At 43.8% G+C, this 26837-nt stretch overlaps 1 protein-coding gene across 4 annotated transcripts in view; it reads right to left on the reverse strand.

Moving 5' to 3' along the window:
* The window catches only part of CYYR1 (cysteine and tyrosine rich 1), a 112066-nt gene that overhangs the window by 81036 nt on the left and 4193 nt on the right, over window positions 1-26837 (reverse strand). For 3 of the 4 annotated variants that reach the window (XR_012897858.1, XR_012897863.1, XM_075910268.1), the window contains exon 2: window positions 19656-19758. Coding sequence is in view for 2 of the 4 variants with exons in the window: in XM_075910268.1 (XP_075766383.1) it covers window positions 19656-19758 (103 nt within the window). In the remaining 2 variants the exon portion in view is untranslated. The remainder of the gene's footprint in view (window positions 1-19655; window positions 19759-26837) is intronic. The other variant, XM_075910275.1, reaches the window with a different exon arrangement.

Below are 26837 nucleotides of genomic sequence, written 5' to 3' on the forward strand. Positions count from 1 at the left end.
CTTTTTCAAAAAAGGCTTTTTCGAAAGTATCTTTCAAAAAAGCCTCTTTTGAAAGAGGCTTGCAGTCTAGACGTAGCCTTAGAAATTAAAGAGAAAACACATTCTCCATTCCTTTGCCTCTGAAGTGAGTCAGCTGACAAGTGTGTCATATTGGTACCAGCTGTGGTGATTTTTTGTGATATCACTAAGAGCTGGAATAAGACAATCAAATAAGCCAACTGAATCGGATACAGAAGTTCAATAGCAAGCAATGTGTATGGTGGTGATTTCTGGCAGCTGCCACCTTGGTTCACATTTGTAAAGGTGACCTAGATATTATATAATCCATATCCAGAGTAAAAATCAAGGCCCTCTGTTGAACTATTATATGCAATATCCATTTATGACTATTTTAATCTCAGGTGAAGATGCAAATGCCTTCATATAGGTCTAATCATTTATGGTCACTAAAAATTCTACTTTTTGCAAGAGCAGGGGAGTAAATCATTTGTCCCAGAGAAGGTGCAGAAAACAGCAGACACATGTGTGATCCATGGCCTTGAAAAACTTGGGAAGTCCACTTGCTAATAACTGACTTGAAAATAGACATCACCACCACTTGACAATACCAATCTTATTAGACCCTGACTTGTAGCAGTTTGGGCTGATCTGCTCCCAGATTTATTCTGGTGGCTTAAGGCCAGAAGCAACCATTAGGTCATTTAGTGCCTGAAATCCTGTATATTGCATGCTATTACATTTCTCTCAGTTACCCCTATACTGAGATCAACACCCTGTGTTGGCTAACTTCACTTGGTGTTTAGTTCCGGAGGTTAATCATATATTAAAAAATTCTGCTTATTCTTATTTGAATGTGTCAGTCTTCAGCTTCCAGCCATTGATTCTTGTTAGGCCTTTCTCCATTAGATTAAAAAGCTCTTTACTTCCTGACATTTTCTCCTCCTGAAGGTATTTAAATAGTATAATCCAATCACCTCTCAATCTTGTTTTTAATAAACTGTCTGAGCTCTTCACACTATAAGGCATTTTGGGAAAAAAAGAAAGAAGCAATTCTACAATTACCCCTTCAGAAGTGGCTCCTCTTGGGAGGACCCGACTTCAGGGCAAAGGGCTGTTGAGAGAATAAGGCCTGTGATGTTAGAGAGGCAGCAGTAGGCTGTGAAGTGTCTGAAGACCAAATGAAATTCACTTTGAAAGCACCTTTGCTGTTCCCAGCCCAGCCTCTCTGGTGGACAGTGGGTCTGTGTCAGCTTCCTGATTGAACATTCCCACTGCCAAAGATGTTACTATGGCAATGGCCTTCTGATCAACTAAACCAGTGTTTCTTAAACTGTGCTCAGTCGGAGGTGTGCCGCGGAAAACAACAGAGTTCAAAATGGCTGCTCTTAAAGGGTCAGGCAACTTCCCCCCCAACCAAAAAATTCTTGGTGTTCCTCAGAAAAAAAGATTATTGTTTGGTGTTCCTTGGTCTTAAAAAGTTTAAGAAACACTGAACTAGACTTTGAACCTATGCAGCAGTCAGAGTAGAGGAGTCCTGCTTATCACCACACCTTCTACTAGGGGAATCGAGCCTGCCCCAGTGTCTCTGATTCTTGACTCATCTTGGGAATAGAAGAGGCAGAAACTTCCTTCTATGCAGGGCTCCAGACTTGTGGAGCTGAGGCTGCATGTTCTTGCCCTAAATGGCTTAATTTTGGGGTAGTTGCATGAGCTGCTGTAGGAAGAGACTGACAGATATTGCAACCTCATCCAATATCTTTGGGGACCATAGTGTGCTAAGTGTTTGTATCAATGTGGGACAGAGAGGGTATGCAACTGCAGGGTTGCCACAGGAGGCTGCTCCAGGAGGCTAAAATAACATGGGGGTGATGAAGGTGAGCCACCTCGGTTGTAAACAATTCCAGACAGACATAGTTAAAGGAAGAGCTTTTGATATAAAAAAATTGAGTTTAAAGCCTTCACTCTGACCCAGCAGACAGGCAGACATGGCCTTCTGTCCAAGGAAGGTCCTAATCCTTGCAGAAGGATTTGCCAGGGCCCCAAAAACCTGCTGGGAGATTCCTGGTGCACTCAGTGTGTGTTAAAAAGTTGCTTAGTGTTTTTAATAGATTTATCTGTAATGCTTATCTGTGGCTTAAGAATAAATGTGCTTGCTTAGAAAGAGCTGTATGGTAACTTGTAACAGCCGGCAACAAACTGTTCAGAGCCCTTGGCAGGGGGCAGAGGAAGAAAAGAAACACAGACGTACTGGCCATTAGGCCGACTGTTTCGCTTTGCCTATCACAGATAAGCACAGAGGTATTGCAAGTTTAAGCCCCGGTCTGTGGGGAGAGAGATGAAGATCTCCACATAAGAGAGGTAAGGTGATTAATGGGACCCTAAAAGGAGGGCAAAGATACAGAGACTGTCACAGAGAGCATGCCACAGTAGATCTCAGGAGTAGGAAACAACTATCACTCAAGGCATCAATTACAATTATTCAAATTGCAGGAAGACTGAACATTACAATTTTAATAATTTAAGAGGCGAATCTGAAAGAATTAAACCTATTATCAAAAGACTTCTGGAAAACAATGCAGTTGCTACCAGGCCACTTAGATACCTGTAAGAGTTCATTCAAAATTTAGCAACAGATGAGGCAGTTATATGAGAAAAGAATTTGTAGGTGTTTCTGGGAGGGGGGAAGGGAGCATAACTACTTCAATTACAGTAGGTAGGGGAGGTAAGACAAAGAACTGGCAAAAACCTGGATGTTACAGAGTGAAATGAGGGATGTCCAGTTTCAGAAGAATTCAAAATTAGCTCAGAGAATAGCAGCCTCCAAACCTTGGAACTTCAGCCACTGATGGAGAATCTACCTCCCCCCATGCCCTTGCATCCTATGGAATAAAAACTGTGCTTGTATCCCTAGGAATGGGACAGTTTTGTTAATCACAAAATGCCAAAGACACAATTATCTGGTCATCACTAAGGAAAGTACACCTCAGATTTGAAAACAATTATCACAGCTGTCTAGTAGGGAGTGCCTAGAAATCTTCACAGACCAGAAGCCAGAGAGACTTTCTGCTGTCCAGACCACCTGAATGAAGGATATTCCAAACTATTTACTTTGCTAGCTTATGAAAACAGTTTGGTGATCCATCTCATATTAGGTCAGATCACCAGCTGCTAGATATTAGGAAAAGTCGACTGACACGAACATCAATATATACCTGCTGAAGACCTGGCAGTCTTAGTCTAGGGTAGGGGGATCTCAAACTCATAGCCCACAGGCCATCCATGGACTGAAGCATATTCACAATCTGGCCTGGGAATACCTGGTGGCATGGGTGAGATGCATCTGATCTCATCCCACAAGCACTGCCTCTTCCCATCACCACCCTCTCCCCCACATTGCACCCCATCTCCCAAGAGACATGGCCTTGGGGATTGCTGGTGGGACCTGACGCAGTGTGGCAGCAGCGGTCATTCCCCAACACTCCCACAAGAATTCCTCCTAGGGCTCCTGTTGCAACACAGACCCTGCACACTCCTACAACAAAGGCTGCAGCTTAAAAGTCATCTTGTGGCTCCTATTCACTATTAAAAGAAAGGGTTCATTTTTTAACTACAATGTCATTAGCAGGAGGGATGTCAACGTGTAGACAACTACATGATTACAGGGCGTCCCTGCTATAAGTCATCCCAGTTTACATTGGTCCCGCACTAATGCCGTTGACACTTGGGGTACGTCTAAACTACATGGCTCCATCGACGGAGCCATGTAGATTTGTTGTTTTGGCTGTTTGTCCGCTCAGCGCGCTAGTCTGGACGCTCCCCTGCCAACATCAAAGCCCTTTGTCGACAGCCCCGGTAAACCTCATCCCACGAGGAATAACGGGGCTGCCGACAAAGGGCTTTGATGTCGGCAGGAGAGCGTCCAGACTAGCGCGCTGAGCGGACAAACAGCTGATCAGCTGTTTGTCAGCTCAGCGCGGCAGCCATGTAAATTTAAATGAAGCCGCGATCATTTAAATCGCGGCTTCATTTGCCTTTGCCTATGTGTCTAATCTACATGCCTCTGCCGACAGAGGCATGTAGTCTAGACACAGCCTAGTAGGGACTGATGCGTTATAAGTCCTCCCATTCCCTGCTATTACATTATGCAAAAAAAAAGGGGGGGGGCAAATGGAAGTCAGCCACAGGAATAAAATCCCCGCTTCACGTCATTTCACTATACAGCCATATTTTTTGGAATGTATCTTGGATGTATAATGGGGACGCCCTGTAACTGATAAGCCTGGGCTTATTGGTTTATCTTGTCGACTACAGGAATTCCCCCCGTGATGCTCTGCGGTGCTGCCTGCCCTCCCCACCATGCTGCTGCTTCTGTCCCTAGGGAGTCTGAGCTCTCCATGGACAGAGGCTCCTCTGGCATCCCACAGAACAGCCTGTCTGCAGCAAGCCTGGGCCTGCAGTAGACAGTGGGCACTCCGAGGCAGCAGCCCTTGTCTGTGGGCGGTGCAAGCTCCCCACAGGCAGGGGCTGATACTGCAGTGGAGCAGCCTCTGTCAATGGGGAGCTAGGAACCCACCCCTTCCCCTGTGAACAGAGGCTGCTGCCACCCCGCGCTACTGCCTCTGTTAGAGAGGCAGCAGCACAAGGTAGCAAGGGTCTCCCTGGGAGCGGGGCAGGGAGCACACTGGCTGCTGCCCCACGTGTGGGGGCTACTAAATAGTCGTGTAACTACTAAAATTTGATGCAGTTACATGACTATTCAGTTACACTGTACCTTCCCTAATTAGCAGTCACTAAAGTAATTTGAGAGGACAAGTAGGTCTATTGTGACAATAGTTCTTGGGAAGGCAAAATTCAGTTTTGTTTTATAGAATAGGTGATTTAATTGATACCAGGGATGTCAATGTTTAGTCCACTACATGATTAATCAACAATTCTTGGCTTATCGGTTAATCTTATTGACTGCACACATTCCCCCCCTTTTCTGCCTCTGTATCAGAAGTAGCAAGAGGGAAGGGGGAGAGAAAGCAGGAGTTGGTACCTGTGAGGAACTGACTCTAAGTACCAGATCTCCCTGCCCCGCTAACCTCCACCCTGCTGCCTCAGATAGAGAGGCAGCAGCGCGGAGGGTGAGGGGAGCAGGCTGGAGCTGATATGTGAGGGGAGCCAGCTTTCAATCCAGTTCCCCTCGTGTATCAGCTCTCACGGACCCACCTACTCCTCCTTTGCTGCCTCCTATATAGGCAGCAGGGGTGGGAAGGCAAGAGCCAGTGCTGGGTGGAGCTGATTTAAAAGTCAGTTCCCCCAACAAGACTTCCCCATTCTATCAGAGGCAGAAGCATGGGGTGCCAGGCGGGAGCTGGTCTGTGAGGGGAGCCAGTTTAAAAACCAGCTCCCCTCGTGGACCAGCTGCCTGTCGCTTCGTGCAGCTGCTTCTGAGAAAGAGGCAGTAGCGCACGGTGGCAGCAGTCCCTGTCTAGGGAAGGGTCTTAGCTTCCGGTCCCGACGCAAGCCAGAACTGAGTTGAGCTGCTTGCCCACTCAGCTCTTAATACACTTGAAATGCAGAGCTGAAACAGGGGTAGGTCCCAGATCCAGCATGAGCCAGAACTGAGTTGCCTGCCCACTCAGCTCCTAATACAGCTCCTAATTTAAAAAGGCAGAGCTGCAGCAGGGGTAGGTCCGTGACCCATTGCAAGCCAGGATGGAGCGAAGCTGCTGGCCAGCCTGCTAAAAAAATTACTGACAGGGAGAGGGAAATGCGTGTAGTCTGTAGCATTAACCTATAAACTTTTGTTTATCGGTTAATCACCTTATACTATTACATCCCTAATACAGAGATGTCTCTGGGACATTATGGCTTGCTATGGAATACTAGCAAAAATATTTGGAATAATCAAAGACATATAGGATAATCTAAATGCACAGTCCCAGATGGTGATAACGTCACCTTAAAGATTTGCAGAGACAACTGGATTAAGACCACAGTGTATTATTTCCCACTACTGTTTGAACTGTAGTTGGCTGCATGAAGAAGAAAGTAATTACAAAAGGCAACTGAGGAATTTTATGGGCCCTTTAAAGTACAATTGAATGACTTTGTTTTGCTCAGTGTAACACTCAATGGAAGAAAAGACACAGTTTTTGATAGAAATAGCAAAATAAGTTGATTTATCAACAAAGGAAAACAAAATATATGACGATCGCTTATTCAAAAGCAACCATCAAAGGAAGTGGAGAACCACTAAAAGAAGTAAGTCACTTCATGCGTGTAGGGAGTGAGATGTGCAATGATGGTGACTGTGGTGGGGTGTCGGGTCCCCACATGGCAGAACTCCCTGAACCCCGCATTAGCAAGTGGGGAGCAGAGGTGCTCTGGGCTCGCAGAGCCGCTCCCATGCAACAGTGCCAGGGCTGTTCCATGGCCACCACCAGCGCATGCGCAGGAACAATTAGGCTGGCTTGCCGGCCAGTGGGATGGTACCTGCGCTGGCGTCCTGGAGGGATGATGCTGGCTTTGAAAAGGCATCGGCCCCCGCAGCAAAGGGCGGCGGACCGGAGGCAAGGACTGCGGACCGGAGGCCTTGGCAGAACGCGGGCTGTACGGGGTGGAGAGACAGGCAGTGGACCGGCGACTCCCTTGCGATTGGACAAGGCTTTTCAACCTCCAGAGGGGCCCAGAGACAAGAGAATTGATGGCGCTGGATGGAATCGCTGGGTGAGATGTGGCTGGTGGCATAACCATGGACCAACGTGCACAAGGGGGTAGGAAGTAACCCAGGATGGGCGGAAACGGACATCAGGCCACACGGGTGGGACCTCGTTGGTGCCCGCGGATTGGTGTGTTGCAGGACGAGTCCCCACCATCCGAGCAGTGAACCGGCCTCCCTGCTCTTAGGGTCCTGGGGGTAGGATCAGTCCCCCCGACCCTCTATGAGTGGGCCAAGTAAACATTTAGGACTACTGACTTTATCCAAGGGACTTGAGACTTAATTGTGTGGGGTATGGGACTTGTGGGGAGAACATGGGGACACTGGCGACGGGAAAGGAGGGAGGGCGGCTGCTGAAAAGGGCATACATCCACTCACAATGATGCAGTACACTGGTGCCTGAGTGAACATTGACCAAGGGGAGTTGCCCCGTGCAGGGACAGTGACATTATGCTAAATGAAAAGCAATGAATATTAAAAGTAGCAAACTATTAACATCAAGTGTAAAAGATTAGGAAAAGTAGAATGATCAGCACTGATACAAAAATGGGAATTTTCCCCACCATCATGTTGATCCTTGTTCATGGAGCAGAGTCATGAAACATATAACAGCAATTGATAAGATGATAAATGTATCCCAAAATACATGCCTATTTTTCAGCATTTACTGGAAAAAGTTTATTATATCAGAAATTCTAAGCAGAACACACCAACTTAAAGCATCATATGACAAGGGGAAGACTTTGGTCATATTTAGGACATACTTTAAGGATGACATCTAATACAACTTTGACGTCGAGAGATGACAATGGATACTCTCTAAAAAGTGAAAGATAGGGTGACATCAAGAAAGGTTACATAGAACAGGGAAAGAAACTAAATTCACCAAGTGGCACTTAGAAGCCAGAACAAAACAACATAAGATGGAACTAAATGGTAGGGATGTAAGGGTATGTCTACACTACCACCCTAGTTCGAACTAGGGTGGTAATGTAGGCAACCGGAGTTGCAAATGAAGCCCGGGATTTGAATTTCCCGGGCTTCATTTGCATCTTGCTGGGCGCCGCCATTTTTAAATTTCCGCTAGTGCGGACTCCGTGAAACGAGGAGTAACGGTAGTTCGGACTAGGAAGCCTAGTCCAAACTACCTAGTCTGTGCCGCGTGTAGCCGCACGGCACGGAGTCCGCACTAGCGGACATTTAAAAATGGCGGTGCCCGGCAAGATGCAAATGAAGCCCGGGAAATTCAAATCCCGGGCTTCATTTGCAACTCCAGTTGCCTACATTACCACCCTAGTTCGAACTAGCAAAATATATGACGATAGTCGCTTCTCCTCCCCTTGCTGCCTCTATCAGCCAGTTCCCCCCAGCACCATCTCCACAGGGGGGAAAGGGAGGTAGAGGCACAGCGGAAACAGCACAAGCGGGGCACTGAAGCCATCTCCGCTTGTGCCGCTTCTGCTGTGATAGTGCTTTTGAAATGTACAAATACCCTAATGGGGCTATTGTACATTTCAAAAGGAAGCCCTGTGTTCCTTGCGGGGCTTCCGGTTTTGAACTTTAGCAAGAGCCCAGCAAGTGAAATAAATGGTGAAGACTGACTGACTTTTGCACCTGATGGTGTGTGGAGAGTGAAAAAAGAAAGGAGGAATATTTAGTCTTGGCCTTCAACCAGGCTCTAAATGAATAGGAACAGATGGAAAAAGCCTGCTGTCTCACAAGAATGCAACTTTTGCAGGTCAGATGGTTTGAGAAATATTATTTACATCAGAGTAGAAGGATTCATGGTCCTCTTCATGCTGGGTGCTGCATGAACATACACGAGAAGACAGTCCATGTCTCAAATAGTTAACAAGCTAAATATTATGCACACTACATTTCACTTGTTTCATATTTGTATGATATTTGTTCGAGGCTTGGTTTTCGAGAAATGTGTAGATTATTCAGGACTCAAGTAACAGATCTATGATAACTTACATTATGATGCTGTCAGAACTTATCAGCTAAAACAGCATCCAGTGTGCTCATTATTTGGAACAGAGACCACTGAGGAGAACATAGATACAACGGGCAATGGTCTTGTTCATTCAGTATCCCCCTGAGCTAGTAATGATACAATATTCCAATGTAGTACTAGGGGATAGTGTGTTCATTAATGATATAATGGACATTTTTCATATGAGTGGGATGTCAACCTGGGTGTTCTGGACAAGTTCCATTCCAGGGTAATAACATTCTCCTTTGTTGAAAGCCCCGTGGGTTTCAGCTGCAGAAGCCATTCTTTACTTTCTGCCTCAATCTACTGTGTAGTGCTACTGTGTGCTGTTAAAAGCCGCTCTATTCCTTTTCAGAGGTATCTATATTTCAATTAACAGAGGCTCAGGTAATTCCTATGTACCTCTCACTTGCCACAAAGGGGCATTATGAAGCTGAACAACTGGTGTGCTATAAAATCGTCCTCAGAAAGGTGTTGTACCACGTGGAAAGCAGAACTGGCCCAAAACAAACAAACAAAAAACCCCAAACCAAACCAAACAATAAAAAAAAAACACAGCAAAACTTTTTTTTAACAAAAGTATTAACCAAATAAATCTTGCCATTTTTCACTGAAGTTTCAAAAATCTTTAAAAAAAATATGAAACCAGGTCTAGTATAAAATGTTATTAGAATTGCTTTTTCTCCATCAAGTGACATTAAATCAGTAAAAAAATTAAAGTAGTATTCATACTGATTTATATATGGCTGCTTTATGTTTTCAAAGCATAAGATTCAAGGAGGCTCTGAATATCTGGGACTTTGAAGAGATCCAAGGATTCTGTGCTTTTGCCATGTATCACACAGACAACATTAAACCATCATGCAAATGCTGTAACATCTGTCTGGGCCTCTTTTGGGCTTTTTTTTGGGGGGGGGAGGGTAACTGAATTTTCTTTAGACTACAAAAAGACAATTTATACAAGTTGTTGGACCTCTTTGGTCTGGTATCATCAGAACCTGACTAGTCCCAAACAAGAGACTTGCCAGACTAGGGAAGCTCTCCTGCCACTGGCCCCCAAGCCCGTCTCCCACTGCTGACAGGCAGCCCCAGCAGGCAACTCTTCCTCGCCCTCCCCACCCCAATCTGGCTGGGTTGTTTGCCCAGCTACTGCTGGCTCCCTGGGTGGCACAGGCTCCGGCTCCTGCTGCAGGGCTCTGTTCCTATGCAGCCAGGAGAAGCCATGGGGCTGGGGCTCTGACCCCAGCCCTACACAGTTCCAGCTTTGACCCTGCACAGCCAGGGGAAGCCACAGAACTCTAGCCCCATGCTCCTGGGGGCTGCTGGAGGGCTCTGGCCCCAGTCCCATGCTGCCCCCAGCTGGGCTGCCGACTCTCATGTCCCACCCAGCTGGCCCTCCTGCCCTTAGGCTCCAAGACTCTCTGCTCCAGTAGCATCTGTGGTCCGGATGTTGCTGGACTAGAGAATCCCAGATTTTGGAGGTACAACCTGCATTTCCTTACACCCTCCTAGCTACAGCAGCCAGGAAAGCAGCTTAGAAGGGAAGACACGTGGCCTCTGAATGTGTTTTTTGCTTAATTTTTTTTCCTGACATTTTACACAAGGCCACAGATACTTGCTTTGATTCTCCATTTAGCAAAGACAGCTTTAAATTCTGAATTGTTCTAACTTAAACACTGGCTGCCACGATCACGTATGGTCTGTCCACCAGCTGAGAATAGCAGAACTACAACAGTGCTCTGATCATATTTCCACCATGCTATCATAAGCCATATCAAATGTATTGAAAGCGCTCAGTGATTCCAAAGGTTAACACTGCAATCCTCTATTTTCTAGCCTTAGCTAAGAAAATGCTCTTAGATGGTTTTTATTCATTGTGATACTTCTATCTGACTTGTGGTTATAAATCTCTCTGAAATAATTCATTGCTGATCTTTAAATGAATAGTTCATTTTTATAACTAATTTATACAAGCCAAATTTTGCTTCTGTCCCTTTAAAAATGCTTATTTTAATTGGAATAAAAGAGTTCATCTTTCAGAATGATATTGTCTTGTTTATTTGTATTTCCAATTTAATTTGATATTTTTAGATGTATTTGAATGTCCTAAGAAGATTTAACAAATACGCTTTCCCGTTGTCAACATTTGGTTAGTGCAACATGTTTTATTCACGATTGCCATCCTTCTAAATAGCAAACAATCTTGTATCACACATAAAATAATGTCATGCATATCTTTTGACTCAGGAGTGTCATCATGCATAACACTGCACTAAAATTGCAAGTGTGATATTACTTATTTTGCAGCAAATACTACAGGTTGAAACTCCATAATCCAGACTTCTCTAGTCTGGCAACACCCTTGGTCCAGCATTGTCCGGGTAACACTAAGGGGCTAGGAGCAGGGCCAGACTAGGGGTCAAAAAAGAGGTAGCTGGGTAATAGCAGAGTAGCCAGATGGAGCATGGAGTCCTGAGTGGAAGCTGGGAGAGACTCTGGCAGCAGTGGGGACTCCAGGCAGAGCATGGAGCTCCAGGCAACATCAGGACTGCTGGGGAGAACCACCAGGAAGATCACAGAGCCCCTGGGAGGAGCGTGGAGTCCCTCCAGATAGCAGCAGAGCGGGGGGGAGGGGGGAGGCGGGGGAGAGAGGAGAGGAGGAAGCAGACCTTCTGCCACAGGGAAAGCAGAGCCCCAAGTGGCAGAGGAGCCAGGAGGAGGCCCCCAATGCACTGACCACCCCTGGTCTGGCAAATTCCATGGTACAGGACCAATGAGGTCCTAAGGGTGCCAGACAGGGAGGTTCAATCTGTATGGATATGTCTACATTACCCCGCTAGTTCGAACTAGGGGGGTAATGTAGGCATACCGCACTTGCAAATGAAACCCGGGATTTGAATTTCCCGGGCTTCATTTGCATAAGCGGGGAGCCGCCATTTTTAAAACCCCGCTGGTTCGAACCCCGTGCAGCGCGGCTACACGGGGCACAAACTAGGTAGTTCGAACTAGGCTTCCTAGTTCGAACTACCGTTACTCCTCGTGAAATTCAAATCCCGGGCTTCATTTGCAAGTGCGGTATGCCTACATTACCCTCCTAGTTCGAACTAGGAGGGTAGTGTAGACATACCCTAAGGCAGGTGTATGTGTGATTTGTTGAGTAAGCAAAAAACCAAAACAAAATAAGAGGTCTGATCCTGCTGAACATAGCGAGGCTTCAACACATCTCAGGATTATTTTCCAAGCCTGGACTCACCAAAGTGCTTAGGCACATAACTAGTCAATACATGAAACCTCTGCCCCATTGAAATCAATATTTCAGTAAGGCTATCATGCCTGGGTCTACTCATGTGCGTCAAGTTAGGCCTGAGATTTAGTATCTATCTGAATTGGGATTTAACTGGTTAGCTACAGGCTCTCTAAAGCTACAACAAAGCTAAATTTTGCCCTCAGACATGAATGCTTGCAACAAAATAACTAATCAACAGGTGTGCCACCTCACAGCTGGGTGACGCGTTGTCTCTTTTTTTCTGATGCAGCCTTACCAACCAGCCATTCAAGTCTTCTCATGGTTTTCCTTTTGTCTTATGACTCCTCTGGCCAAGTCATCTTTTAATCTTGAAAGAGGCAAGACAAGTCAGAGTCCAGTCCAATAATTGTCTATGGCTCCAACATCTAGGACTTATGACCCTTGTCCAGGGGGACTTCACCAGACCTTCTGTTGGTTGTCTAGAGCAGTGTTTCTCCACCTGTTTTTAATAAAGTACCCCCTTTAAAAAAATTATAAGTACCCCCTCTTTAAAAAAAATTGTAAGTACCCCCAATACCTACAGTTTTCAGACACAATTTTTTTTCTACTATTGCAACACATTTGTTTAAATAACTTAATTATAGCCTGACGGGTGATGAAATTTTTGGGTGTAAAAAGTACAAAAATAATAAAATGCTGTAAAACTTAAAACAAAAATTCAGTTTCTCCAAATTTCAGTTGTGTTGATGTACCCCCCAGACGTCTCTCAAGTACCCCTGAGGGTACTTGTACCACTGGTTGAGAAACGCTGGTCTAGAGGGGAATTCCTTTTCTCTATCCTAGGCTGCAGTCCAGGGCTTCTGCAGCAGGTTAATCATAGTAGGGTTTTTTCTCTCAAACCTCCTGCTTCTTATACAGGCCTTCTTCAGATCTCAAAGGAAAGGCATGAATCAAAATTAGTTCAAACTAGGGATGTAAGCAACTAGTCGACTATCTGAAAAGCATAAGCTTATTGGAAAGTCAAGTAGTGACTCTACCAGAGGCAGCAAGGGGAGGGAAAGCAGGGGAGCCAGAGGTGTAGCGGGAGACTGGGCACAAGCCGGGAATCAACTGATCCTGGCTTGCACCTAAATCCAGGCACTTTGCGATGGCGCCATGTGCTGCCCCTCATCTACAGGCACTGAGCCCACAGCTTCTATTGGCCACAGTTCCCCATTACTGATCAATGGGAGCTTCAGGAGTGATGTCTGCAGGCAAGGACAGCATGTGAAGACCCCCTGCTCTGCCTTTCTCAGGGGCTGCAGGGACATGCCAGTCACTTTGGGAGCAGCATTTACCTCAGAGATAATTACTCCAGCCACAACAGGTTTCAGCAGTTTAGATCTCACTACTCAAAGAATTAAATTTGAGTGTAAGAGAGAAATGAAAATTATGAAATGCACAGACCAGTCAGAAACCCAAACTAACCCACTTCGCCAACAGTACAAGAAGTAACAACAATCCCCCATGTGAGTTTTGGGTCAAGAGATGAGCAAAGGACAGTCCGCGTGTATGAAAATGAAAGAGACACGCACAGTGTGTCAAAGTGACAGAGATTTGCATTGCTAAGCTCCCTCTGTTCCCTTCTCCCTGTGTGGAATAAGGTACAGAAATGGAAGGTGGAGGGACACCCTGACTTCAGTGCCCCCCTTCTCCCTCCCACACCCTGCAAGCAAGAGGTTCCCGGGGGGCAGCTCCAAGGCAGAGGGCAGTAGCAGCATGACAGTGCTAGCGCTTGAGAGCTTCCTGGCCAAACCAGTCAGGATCACCTGTCAAAGGCTCCAAGATCTACTGGTAGATCCTGATCTACTGGTTGGTGACCACTTGTCTAGTACAGTAAAACTCCAATAGTCCGGCACTCCTGATAGTCCGGCATCAAAATGGCAAGAGCCTAGTGAGTGAGCTTCAGCAAAAAATGAGTCACAAGGTAACAGCGGCAGCAGCTGAACTGAGCAAAAAGGGTAAAAAAGGCTTAAAAAACTAAAAAATTACAGTATACTGTATACAGTATGTACAATAAAAAGGATTAAGAACACTTTATATACAGTATATAATGTATACAGTATATATATAACCTGCTTATAGTACCTCCTGATAGATCGGCATATCTGATAATCCGGCACCATCTAAGTCCCATAGGTTCCGGATTATCGGAAGTCTACTGTACTTGGTTTGATCACTTTGCATTACAGTATTATACAATAGTCTCATTTTAAAATAACATTTTATTATTCAAAAGGAGACAAGAGTTATTATTCCACTGGGATCTCTAGACATTTTCCTCTGTTTTTCCACTATGGGTCTTCTGTCTACCAGAAGGAATTCTGAGGATCCCTCCTCTTTTCACTCCTGGCTACTACAGTAATGCCTTCACTCTGCAGCAAAATTGATGACAATATCCTTGTAAATGAAGAACAGATCCACAGAATGTCCAACTCTCATGGTTTTATCATGAGTTTTATGAGACATGGTATTTCTCTTAAAATGTATTTCAAGAGTCAGGTGATTAAAGAGAATTTAAATTTATGCTTACATGTAAAAAACTGAAAAGATACAAGCCCCAAAGAGTAAAAACCAAAGGCAAAATAACCCCATCTCCTGATTTTTAAGCCAATTCACATTTTTGGAAAGCCTAATTCATGATCTCAGAATGCTAGGTCTGGCAATAATGTGAATGGGACACGCTTCGGAATCACTGCTAATCTTTGTTAGCATGCTATTTTCTTTTCAGCTTGAGCTGGCTCCTCTACACAAGCTTTTCAAAATCTGCACATGATCGGCAGTCTGTCTGGAGCTGGCTCCTCTGTTAACTAGTCAATGTGGCTCCTTCCTACAAGGCAGAAGCATAACTCAGTCAAGTGAGAGGCAATGTAACATTGTAAATTATGATTATCACACACCCTGTTGGGAGCCAGATAGATCCAGAGAGACTGCAGAGCATTTGCAGATTTTGAAAAGCCTATGCATTCATTAACAGGAAGAAAAAAAAAGTTTTTAACCTTCATTCACTGAATCAAGCATAACTGATTCAGTGTTCCCTTTCTGAATCTGTAGACAAACTTACACAATGACTCTGAGCTGTGACCTCCCCTGCCCTGGTTAATGTCACTGAGGTGGCAGGAGTGAATTGGAAATTGTTACAGAGAAGGAATTGCAAATGGGAGAACAGAAAGCAGGCAAAAAGATAACGAGAGAGAGAGACAGAGAGAGAGAGAGAGAGAGAGAGAGAGAATGTGTGCATGTGAGAGAAAGAGAAAGGGAAGATGGGTTATGGAAGAGAAAAAGGGGAGATGCAGTCATAAATGTGAGCATATGTTACCCACTGAGCGAGAATAGCACAACAAAACACCAAACCAATTACGATAACAACTAAAAGTTCACTTTCGACCGAAGACCACAGCATAACTGTGAGAGTTGCCATGAAGGCAAAGCATATGTAATCATAAATTTATATCTACTCTCACAGATCACAATTGGAAATAGAATTTGGCTCTCACACAGAATGCATTTGACACCTCCATTGTGGATAATGTTATCAAACTCTTCCTTGGAATGGAATATATCTCCTCTGAAGGGCTCTCAGATGATGGAGGCCTGAGGAGTGGAAGGCTGAATTTGACATGGATTAAGAGGTTTAATTTTATTTCAAGCAGATTGTAAAAAATTTAACAATACAGATACAGATGTATCCCTTAGCCTTCGGTGGTTGAGCATTTTAGAATTTATCATGAATTCTGAATTTCATTTATATTTATCTGTGAACTACATAAATCAAGTCTTTCCCACACTCCGGCTGTGTCTACATTGGGCCACTTATTCCGGAAAATCAGCCGCTTTTCCGGAATAAGCTGCGAGCTGTCTACATTGGCCCTTGAATTTCCGGAAAAGCAACGACGCTCTACTGTACAAAATCAGCCGCTATTCCGGAAAAGCTACGCTGCTCCCGCTTGGGCATAAGTCCTTATTCCGGAACACTGTTCCGGAAAAGGGCCAGTGTAGACAGCCCAGTAATCTTTTCCGGAAAAAAGCCCCAATCGTGAAAATGACGATCGGGGCTCTTTTCCGGAAAAGCGTGTCTACATTGGCCACAGATGCTTTTCCGGAAAAAGGGCTTTTCCAGAAAAGCATCTGTGGCCAATGTAGACGCTTTTTTCCGGAAATACTTATAACGAAAACTATTCTGTTTTAAGCATTTCCGGAAATTCATGCCAGTGTAGACGTAGCCTCCAAGTTTATCCAAGTTATTCTGAGTATTCATGCCGTTTTCTTTCATATCAACTCTCCACTCAAAAAACTGTATTGTCAATAACCATGAATCAACTTAATGTACATATCTTGTTCCAGGTACCTGACATCTGTTCAAACAAAATTCCTGTTCATCATGACCCTTATTGTCACCCTCCTCATTTACATATTGTTTCCAGTCACATGTGCACTTTGCTTGATATCTTACTGCATATGCTATATTTTCTGCCACTATATATTATTTTTTTCCAGTTCTGCAGCTTGGAGTATGCACAAAAATTTTATACTGAGCATGTTTTCTGCCTTTTTTCTTCCATTCTTTCTGTCTCCCTTCCTTCCTTCCTGAGCACAAAATGCAGTCTCCAGAATTTAACAAAAGTATTTCTCCCTGAAGTTCACGTACTAACGCTCTCTGTTAAGTAACAGTCAGTAGACTATTACGTTTTCAAGATTCCTGTTGGATTTGTTCAACCTGCCCTTTTGCAAATCTCAGCTGACTACCACAGATTTCTAAGGTTTTTATTTGCCCTGCCTTCCATTTGGCTCTTGATATTTCTGGAGTGACATGTATTTCAGTCCAAGAAGGCAAAAAATAATCACTCTGAAAATGTTTACAGGGGAACTTCATAAACGTTGCAACAAAACACATCCCTTAAATGGCCCCTACCAACAAAGAAGCCTGGACAGAGAGCTAAGTCGAACTGGCTTTTAGGTTTGTAAAACCTGCCATGCCTCTTTTCATTATCACTGATGTTCCAGCCTTCAGAATTAATCCCAGCTTTTATTTCCTTGTTCATGTTTTAAGTAGAAATTTCTACCTCTTACTTTTGTGAAAATATCTCAGAGAATATAAACTGATCACTACAGTGAAACCTTTGCCAGTGACTTTACTAAATATCCAATGCATTCATTACCTTGGACAGAGCCATGAGGACACAAATCCACATCCTCAAGTCCCTTAATTTGTGGAGGACCTAGGTCTGATCAAATAACAGTTGTCAAAAAAAAAAAAAACATATTTTGCTTATTTCACACCATTTGTGACCAAGTCATTCAACATTTTGACCCATTATTCACCCAGCTCTGGGAAGATTCCAGACTCACAGATGTCTACGTCTAGACTGCATCCCTCTGCCGACAGAGGGATGCAAATCAAGCACGTCAAAAATTGCTAATAAAGCAGGGATTTAAATATCCCACGCTTCATTAGCATAAACATGTCTGCAGCTTTTTTTGAAATGAAGCTTTTTCGGAAAAAAACCCGCAGTCTAGACGCAGATCTGTCGAAAATAAACCCTTTTTCGACAGATCCTGTAAACCTCATATTTACAAGTCTTTTGCACAAAAAGGAGCTGTGCAGATGGCTCCTTTTTGCTCAAAATCCCTCTCTTGCGCAAGAGCTGTTCTTCCTGAAAAAATGAGGAAGAACGGCTCCTGCGCAAGAGGGTTTTTTTGTGCAAAAAGGAGCCATCTACACAGCTCCTTTTTGCGCAAAAGCCTCTTGCACAAAAACAGCTGCTAATTAATTATGCAAATGAAGTGCAGAGATATTCTACTCCGTGCTTCATTTGCATAAGCTTTTGCAGAAGAAGGCTGCAGTATAGACGTAGCCTTAGTGTTTGAAAAATTCTGTAAGTGGCAAAATCAGTGCGGGGGAAATTCAGCAATCTTACTATAGCTCCAAATGCAAAAAATGCAGAATTCCCCCACAACTATCACATTCATCCAAATGCATATAACCCCCATCCACCTCCACAGGTCTGGAAACGCCCAGCTCTCAGGCTTATTTAGATAACTGTCCATTGCAAAACTGTACGTGACACACATTGGAAATTATGCATTATCAGAAAGGAAAGCAGGTTGGCTCTACTTCTCCGGCAGCTGAAGGCACTGTGACCTGAAGACTTCTTCCTTTCCCCTTTATATAAAATGGGTCAGTTTAATCTTGGAGCATGCTAAGGAATTGTTTTGTTGAGACTCCCCAAATCCCTGTGCTGAGCACTGTTATCAGGAAGGACAGAATTGGTTAGGTTTGTGGGGCGGTGGGAGATGAAAATTGTTTTTCAGACCCATCCAGCAATGGCAGGATTATCTTTGAGGTATAAAATCCCAGGCTAACATTCCCACCACTCTGCGCAAGACATGCAGACTTGAGCTGAGACAGGCATATCGCAAACTGCCACCTCTCTCTCTGTTAACAAATGAGGAAACATCCTTAGAATGAGTTTTCATTACATAGAAAAGAAACATAAATTAGAACATTTCATCCCGAGTGGAAGCAAGAACCTATTTTATTTCTCAGACAATACCAGGAAATCTTGAATACGTGTTCTCCTATTCCCAGAGGAATACGGGATTCTGACATTCTATTGTTAGATTATTTACTTTAGTCTAAAAAGCTTTCTAATTTGGTCCAAAGGCCTTGGATAAATTAAGATAACATCAATATATCTGCTCCAATATATTTTTAATTGCTACTTTGCTCTTTGCTAGTATGGTTTTGATCAAGAATATGTAGCTAACTGTCACAATTTGCATTCTTAAAGTTAAACAGGAACTATTAATGTAATTAGCTAAACACTATTTACAGTGCACTATATCACAGAATGCCACTGTATGTTTTAATGTTGGCTTTGTTCTGAAGCAGATGTAGAACACTTACTGGCTATTGCTACATTTACACACTGAGCCTGCAATTAGACTTCCCAGTGCATACTTGTGCACCTACAAGAAACCATATTGATTTCAAACTGGGCTCCATTAGGGGACAAAGATCACTATTAGTGGATTTAACTACAGAATTGGGATCTGTTTCTATACATTCATATTGAATGAAGAATTTAACCCTTGCATTTCTTTCAATATGGGAATATCCTGTTTTCTCCCGTAACAGCAGCCATTGTTTTTACACATACCACAATGTGCCAGGCCTTATAATGTGCAACACACTCTAGAATGTGAAAGGACCAGCAGACCCTAGCCTGAACCATTTACAATGAATTCTAACTATAGATAAAACACCATTTTTAAAAGCTCAAATAAATTACATATGCTCAAAACAAAACAAGATCAAAACAAGAAGATTTACAATAATCTAACCCACTTGTCTAGTGCTTTTGATTTGGCCTGTACTCAGCTTGAGTAAATCAATGTAGTTCCAGTGACCACAAAGAATTTACATTAATTTACATAAGGTGATGATTTAGCGGTCTTACCATATCTACTGACATGAATGTATACTTTTAAAGTATACAACTCTTAGATTTCATGGGACCAAGGGTTTTTATTCTGGAAACATTTATGACATTAGTAAGAAACAATCTTGAAATGTTTTATTACCAAACACAGTTTTCAGTAATCTAACTTTACAGCGAACCATGAATACAGGGCATTAATTTTCTCAAGAAAATGAAAATACTTACGAAAGGACATTCCCAATATAGGCATAATACGAGCAGCAGTAGGAGGTAGTCCCATCACAGCAATAAGCTTTGCAGTCATTGTCACACTGAGCAAGACAATCTTCTGCAGAATAAAAATAACTTTAATGCAGTCATAATAGTAAAAAACTATATACTACAGCTTTAAGGAAGATGCATTGTAGCAGAGTTTTTTTGTATTAAATCAGTCACTGACAGGACTTAACTTGAGTTTTCATCTGACCCTGCAGTCCAAATTCCAGAAGAATTTCAACTGGCTTGAATAAGGAGTACAACTGTGCTCACTAACCAGTAGATTGGGATCTACTGGAAGATCATGGAACCTTTAACAGGTGATCCTGAGAAGTTTGCTCTGGAAGCTATCAAGTGCCAGCACTTCATCTGCCCCTCTCAGTACTGCTGTGCTGCTCCTGCCCTCTGCCTTGGAGGTGCCCCTCATCCCTGGGAGCCTCCTGCTTGCTGTGCAGGGCACAGGGAGAAGGGGGGGGGTGCTGATGTCAGGGTGCCCCTCCCTCCACCCTGTACCCTATCTCCACAGAGCAGAGGGGGGCAGGGATGGGGAGAGTTTGCAGGCTGCTTTTGAGAGTGGTGCAGGGCCAAGGCAGGGGTGAGTCTGCCTTAGCCTCCTGCACCACCACCCAGAAACCACCTGTGTTAAGTGGTGCCCAGCTGGAGCCTACATTCCAAACACCAGAAACAGTCCTGAGCCCCTCCTGTACCTCAACCCCCTGCTCCAGAACCGGCCCAAGCTACGGGCTGAACGGGCGATAACCTGGAGTGCCCAATTGTAAGGGGTGCCATGTGGTGCTGCCAGGCTGGGCAAGGGCAGGGCTGTACATGCGCTGCGCGCCCGGGGCGGGGCTGTGCATGCGCCACACGCCAGGGGCCTGGGGCGCAAGAATGGCTCGGGCCAGCTCTGCCCTGTCCCCAGCCTGATAAAAGTGAGTGATAGGGAGGGAGGATGGCATGAGAAGGGGCGAGGCCTCAGATAAGGGGCACAAAAGAGGCAGGGCAAGAGTGTTTGGATTTGAGGTAGATTCTAGATTGCACATAAATTAAAAAAGTCATCTAATGCTTACAAAGGTTGGAGACCACTGGAGTAAAACTTCAGGAGCCATTCAGTATTCTTTCTAAGCTGCAGCACAGCCTCACAGGTGATAAACCAGCTCCCTCCCAGTCAGTCAGCTCCTTGATAGAACTCTGAGGCTCTGACTGGCTGGGCTGATTAATCACCTATGAAGCAGCAGCTTAGAGAGATCTCTGGTGCCATTATTTATCTGTATTTTGCAGTGTTGTTATATGGGCTGTCTCCCCATTTTTTAAAAAAGTATTTCAAATTTCTACAGAGTACCTTTTTATATTTTAACAATAAACACAAAGAAATATCTAGGGACAGATTCTGTTTCACTGAGTTGGGTTCTGGAAGAAGCAGAGAGTGAGGCTGTGTGGGAGTTGATGATACGTCTTTGAATCCCTATCTAAACTCCAGCCATAGGTGTAAGCTAGAGCAGTCTGGGGGCTTCTTTGAGCTGAGCCATCTGGCAATGGAACTTAAGGCATCATCTTCTAGCTAAGAATAACTGGAGTATTTCCACTCTTCCCCACTAACCCTGCCCTCAGTTCATCCTTTGTATTTGAGGCTGCAAACAAGGTAGTATAGGAGCTGGCTATGCCAGCATAGAACACCTTCAGGCCAGGGGACCTCTTAACTACAAGGATACAGCAACTTTTGCCTTCATTCCTCCCAGTCTTTTAATATGTCGTTTTCAGGAATGACAGGATAATCTAACTGTAAAAAAAGAAAATCTAGATTTGATTTTAATAAATAGGGAGGAACTGGTTGAGAATTTGAAAGTGGAAGGCAGCTTGGGTGAAAGTGATCATGAAATCATAGAGTTCATGATACTAAGGAATGGTAGAAGGGAGAACAGAAAAATAGAGACAATAGATTTCAGGAAGGCAGATATTAGTAAACTCAGAGAGTTGGTAGGTAAGGTCCTCCGGGAAGCAACACTAAGAGGAAAAACAACTGAAGAGAGTTGGCATTTTTTTAAAGAGAAATTATTAGGGGCCCAAAAGCAAACTATTCTGTTGTGTAGGAAAGATAGAAAGTATGACAAAAAGCCATCTTGGCTTAACTAGGAGATCTTGCATGATTTAAAAATCAAAAAGGAGTCTCATAAAAAGTGGAAAGTAGCACAAATTACAAAGGATGAATATAAGAAACAACACACGTATGCAGAGGGGACAAGATTAGAAAGGCAAAGGCAAAACTAGCTCAATCTAGCTATAGACATAAAGGGTAACAAGAAGACATTTTATAAATATATTAGAAGCAAGATGAAGAGCAAGGATGGGGCAAGCCCATTGCTCAGTGAGAAGGGAGAAACAGTAACAGGAAACTTGGAAATGGCAAGAACAACGTAAAGTCCTGTGGCAACTTGTAGATATTGGAGCATAAGCTTTTGTGGGCAAAGACCAACTTTGGCTTATGCACCAATATATCCGTTAGTCTATAAGGTGCCACAGGACTTCTTGTTCTTGCAGATTGAGACTAACATGGCTAACCCTCTGATACTCGGAAATAGTAGAGGTGCTAATGACTTCTTTGTTTCAGTCTTCACCAAGAAGTTTGATAATGAAGGGATGTCTAACATAGTGAAGGCTAGTGGACATGCGGTTGGGTTAGAAATTAAAAATTACTTAGAAAAGTTAGATGTCTTCAAATCACCAGGGCTGATGAGATGCATCCTAAAATACTCAAGGAGCTGATAGACGAGGTATCTGAGTCTTTAGCTATCATCTTTCAAAAATCATGGAAGTCGGGAGAGATTCCAGAAGACTGGAAAAGGGCAAATATAGTGCCCACCTATAAAAAGGGAAATAAGAACAACCCAGAAAACTACAGACCAGTCAGTTTAACTTCTGTGCCAGGAAAGATAATGGAGCAGGTAATTAAGGTATTGATCTGCAAACATCAGGAAGAAAACAAGGTGATAGGTAATAGCCAGCATGGATTTGTAAAGAACAAATCATGCCAAACCAATTTGATGGCTTTCTTTGATGGGATAACAATCCTTGTGGATAAGGGAAAAGCAATGGTCGTGGTATACCTAGACTTTAGTAAGGCATTTGATACAGTCTCCCATGACCTTCTTATCAATAAATTAGGCAAATACAACTTAGATGGGTGCATAGCTGGCTGGATAACCGTTCTCAGAGTAGTTATTAATGGTTCACAGTCATGATGGAAGGACATAACAGCTATGTCTACACTGCAGAGTTTTTGTGCAAAAACTTGCAGAGAGTCCACACTACAAGAGTGTTCTTGCGCAAGAAAAAGTTCAGTAAATCATAAGAACACAGGGCTTTTTGCTCCTGAGTTATTCCTCTTTCTATGAGGAGAGCTCTTGCGCAAAAAGGCATGTGTAGATGGGCAACAAACCCCTTGTGCAAAAAACCCTATGGCTAAAATGGCCATCAGAGCTTTCTTGCGCAAGAGAGCGTCCACACTGCCATGGACGGTCTTGCGCAAAAGCACATATCTTGCGCAAAAGCACATGGCAGTGTGGACGTGCTCTTGCGCAATAACTTTGTGTGCAAGAACTCTTGTGCAAAAAGTTCTTGTGCAAGAAGCCTGCAGTGTAGACGTAGCCAACAGTGAGGTTCTGCAGGGGTCTGTTTTGGGACCGGTTCTGTTAAATATTTTCATCAAAAATTTAGATATTGGCATACTGAGTACACTTATCAAGTTTGCAGATGATAACAAGCTGGGAGGGGTTGCAACTGCTTTGTGGGATAGGGTGATAATTCAAAATGATCTGGACAAACTAGAGAAATGGTCTGAGGTAAATAGGATGAAGTTTAATAAGGACAAATGCAAAGTACTCCACTTAGGAAGGAACAATCCATTTCACACATACAGAATGGGAAGTGACTATCTTGGAAGGAGTACTGCAGAAAGGGATCTAGGGGTCATAATGGACCACAAGCTAAATATGAGTCAACAGTGTGACACAGTTGCAAAAAAAGCAAACACGATTTTGGGATGCATTAACAGGAGCATTGTGAGCAAGACATGAGAAGTCATTCTTCCTGCACTAATCTACTCTGCACTGATTAGGCCTCAATTGGAGTATTATGTCCAGTTCTGGGCACCACATTTCAAGAAAGATGTGGAGAAACTGGAGAAGGTCCAGAGAAGAGCAACAAAAATGATTAAAGGTCAAGAAAACATGAGCTATGAGGCAAGGTTGAATGAACTGGGCTTGTTTAGTTTGGAAAAGAGAAGATTGAGACAGGACATGATAGTGGTTTTTGGATATCTAAAAGGGTGTCACAGGGAGGAAGGGGGGAATTGTTCTCCTTGAAATCTCCATCACTGGAGATATTTAAGAGCAGTTTAGATAGACATCTATCAGGGATGATATAGCCCACACTTGGTCCTGCCATGAGGGTAGGGGATTGGTCTTGATGATCTCTTGAGTTCCCTTCCAGTTCTAATGTTCTGTGATTCTATGAAAATCAAAAGGCTAGCAAAAAAAGAAGAGTACACGTATTAAAAAGAGAGATCAATAAGGCTAGCAAGGACAATATATAGTCTAATCCAGGAATGAGCAAGATATCCTCTGTGGGCTGCATCATGTCCGCCAAGCCTTTTGATCTGGCCCATGGCACTCCCTGCCAGGACTCCAAGGGATGCTCCCTACTTGCTGCAGTCCAAGGCTGCTCAAAATGGCTGGAGACTCTATCTAGGTGCTGTGCACCAACTAGGTGGGGAATCTTTGTGTGAAGCCCTCACCCACAGTCCAATCATAGCAGCTCCCATAGGCTGGAAACCAGGATACCTCGAATATGTGCTCTCCAGAGATCAGCCAATGGTAGTGACAATGCTTGGTCTAGGGCAGGGGTGCCCAAACTTTTTTCAAAGAGGGCCAGATTTGATGAAGTGAACATGCGTGAGGGCCGACCATTTTGCCTGACATTCTTTGAACCATTAAAATTAAATGCAAATTAACTATTTTATGCAAAGTTTATTGCAAACGGCATACTTTTCATTTCGTCACATGGATGACAAATCTAAACAGGTGTTAAATCACTCTGCCTTTCATATCTGAAGGCCAGATGAAAAAAAATCCAGGAAGCTGAAATATATGTCAGGAACATTGTAAAGTACATTACATATTATTGGTAATAAAGGTTGTCTGTCAACTTTTAAGTTCAAAAATTATGAACAGGAACATAACACCAAGTATACATGTTGTGTCCAAATATATTTATAACTGATTTAGACCAACTGACATTAACTGAGATTTTACAATGTATTCATCTCAATACATATGGATTCGTTGGGGGCCATAAAAGATAGATATTGCCAAATTACCTGTGGGGCCGTATTAAACCGGAACACGGGCCGCAATTGGCCCCCGGGCCGGACTTTGGACATGCCTGGTCTAGGGGCACGGACAGCGCGCAGTCTCTCCTCCCCGTCAGGAATGCACAGTGCAGAGCAGCACATGGAGGGAGCTTCCAGCTGTTTTGAGCAGCCTGTGGCTGCGGCAGCAGGGAACCTGCTTCTAGGTCCCCATTGGGTTGCTGTCTGTGAGCCACCTAATGTAAGTGGCTCTTGGCCAGAGCCTGCCTCTGGTACTCCATTCCATACCCCCTCACATCCCAACTCCCTGCCCCAGGTTCCCACCCGAATCCTTTCCCCTCCTCCTCCTTCACCAGGTCACAACTCCTCCCAGACTCTACAGCCTCTCCCATACTCCTCTCTCAGTTCAAACTTCTCTCCTGCACCCCAGTTCCTTGCCCCTTGTAATTACTTCCTCCTTCACCAAAACTCCCTCTAATATCCCATATCCTCAGCTGCACCCAATCCACTATCCAAGCTTCATTCTGCACCCAACCTCGGTTCCAGACCCTGCAGCCCCTCCATAGAAAAGTTCAGCCCTTAACCACTTACCAAAATCTTGGGCTACGTCTACACTGGCCCCTTTTCCGAAAGGGGCATGCTAATTTGACAGGTCGTAATAGGGAAATCCTACTTTGAAGTAGGAATAAGAGATCTCCGGAAAAGGGCTTTTTTCCGGAGGATCGGGGCCAGTGTAGACGCTCTTTTCCGGCTTTTCTAAAAGCCGGAAAAAAGCGGTGGACATTTTTATTTAAATGCCACGGGGGATTTAAATATCCCCCGCGGATTTCCCTATTACGACCTGTCAAATTAGCATGCCCCTTTCGGAAAAGGGGCCAGTGTAGACATAGCCTTGGAGTGGCACTCCATCAAAAATTATTGCCCATCACTGGTCTAGTCTAATTTTTTCATTATCAGTGAGTTTATGATTGTTGTTTTTAAAAAAACAAACCAGCCTCACATAAATAAATGCCATAACTTAAAGTTCATGTTCTCTGAAAAAGTAGCTCTGTAAAACTGTCATTGCAGGGTTCCAGGTTTATTGCATCTCACTGATTTTCAATGCAATTTTGCTAAGTTTATACATAAAGATATTTTTCCTAACTGTCATAAACTCAATCTGGAGTCTGAGAGTCTGCATGTTTTTTTTTCCATTTTGTAGTTCATTAACCCCAGTAACAAAGATTCAACAAGCCAAATTAATTCCTCAGTTAAAAGGGTGCAGCCACATTGAGGACTTAATTTGCAGACAATGCGTCTGTACAAGTGCAATTCCGGCTTTAATTTGGAAACTTTTGCTTGTATATAACTTTAAATTAAGCTATTGTTGACACTTCTGCATTAGTTTTCATTGGGGTTTCTCAAGTCAGTAAGATCACACCCCATAATGTTGAAAGCCCAGCTTCCTCGCAATAATCAACATAGCAGAGGAAGTGGGGGGAAAAATCAAAGAAGCAGCATCCAAACAGCTATAGCAGTTGCTGCCCCCTTATTTTACTGATCCTGGGTCACCTACCTAATAAAAAGGGATTTAAAAATTTAGCAGTGATTTTACTGTAATCACAGAACCTGTATAAACAGGGATGTTGATATGTTTATCCAATTAACCGATAAACCTAAGCTTCTTGGTTAATCTTGTTAACTACATTAATGCATTCCCACCCCACTTGCTGTCTCTGTATCAGAGGCAGCAAAGTGGAGGGAGCTGGAGCTGGAGGCAGCCGGCTTAAAAGCCGGCTCCCCTCAGCACC

The sequence above is a fragment of the Pelodiscus sinensis genome, chromosome 1 (genome assembly GCF_049634645.1).
Source record: "Pelodiscus sinensis isolate JC-2024 chromosome 1, ASM4963464v1, whole genome shotgun sequence".
Classification (NCBI taxonomy): Eukaryota; Metazoa; Chordata; order Testudines; family Trionychidae; genus Pelodiscus; species Pelodiscus sinensis.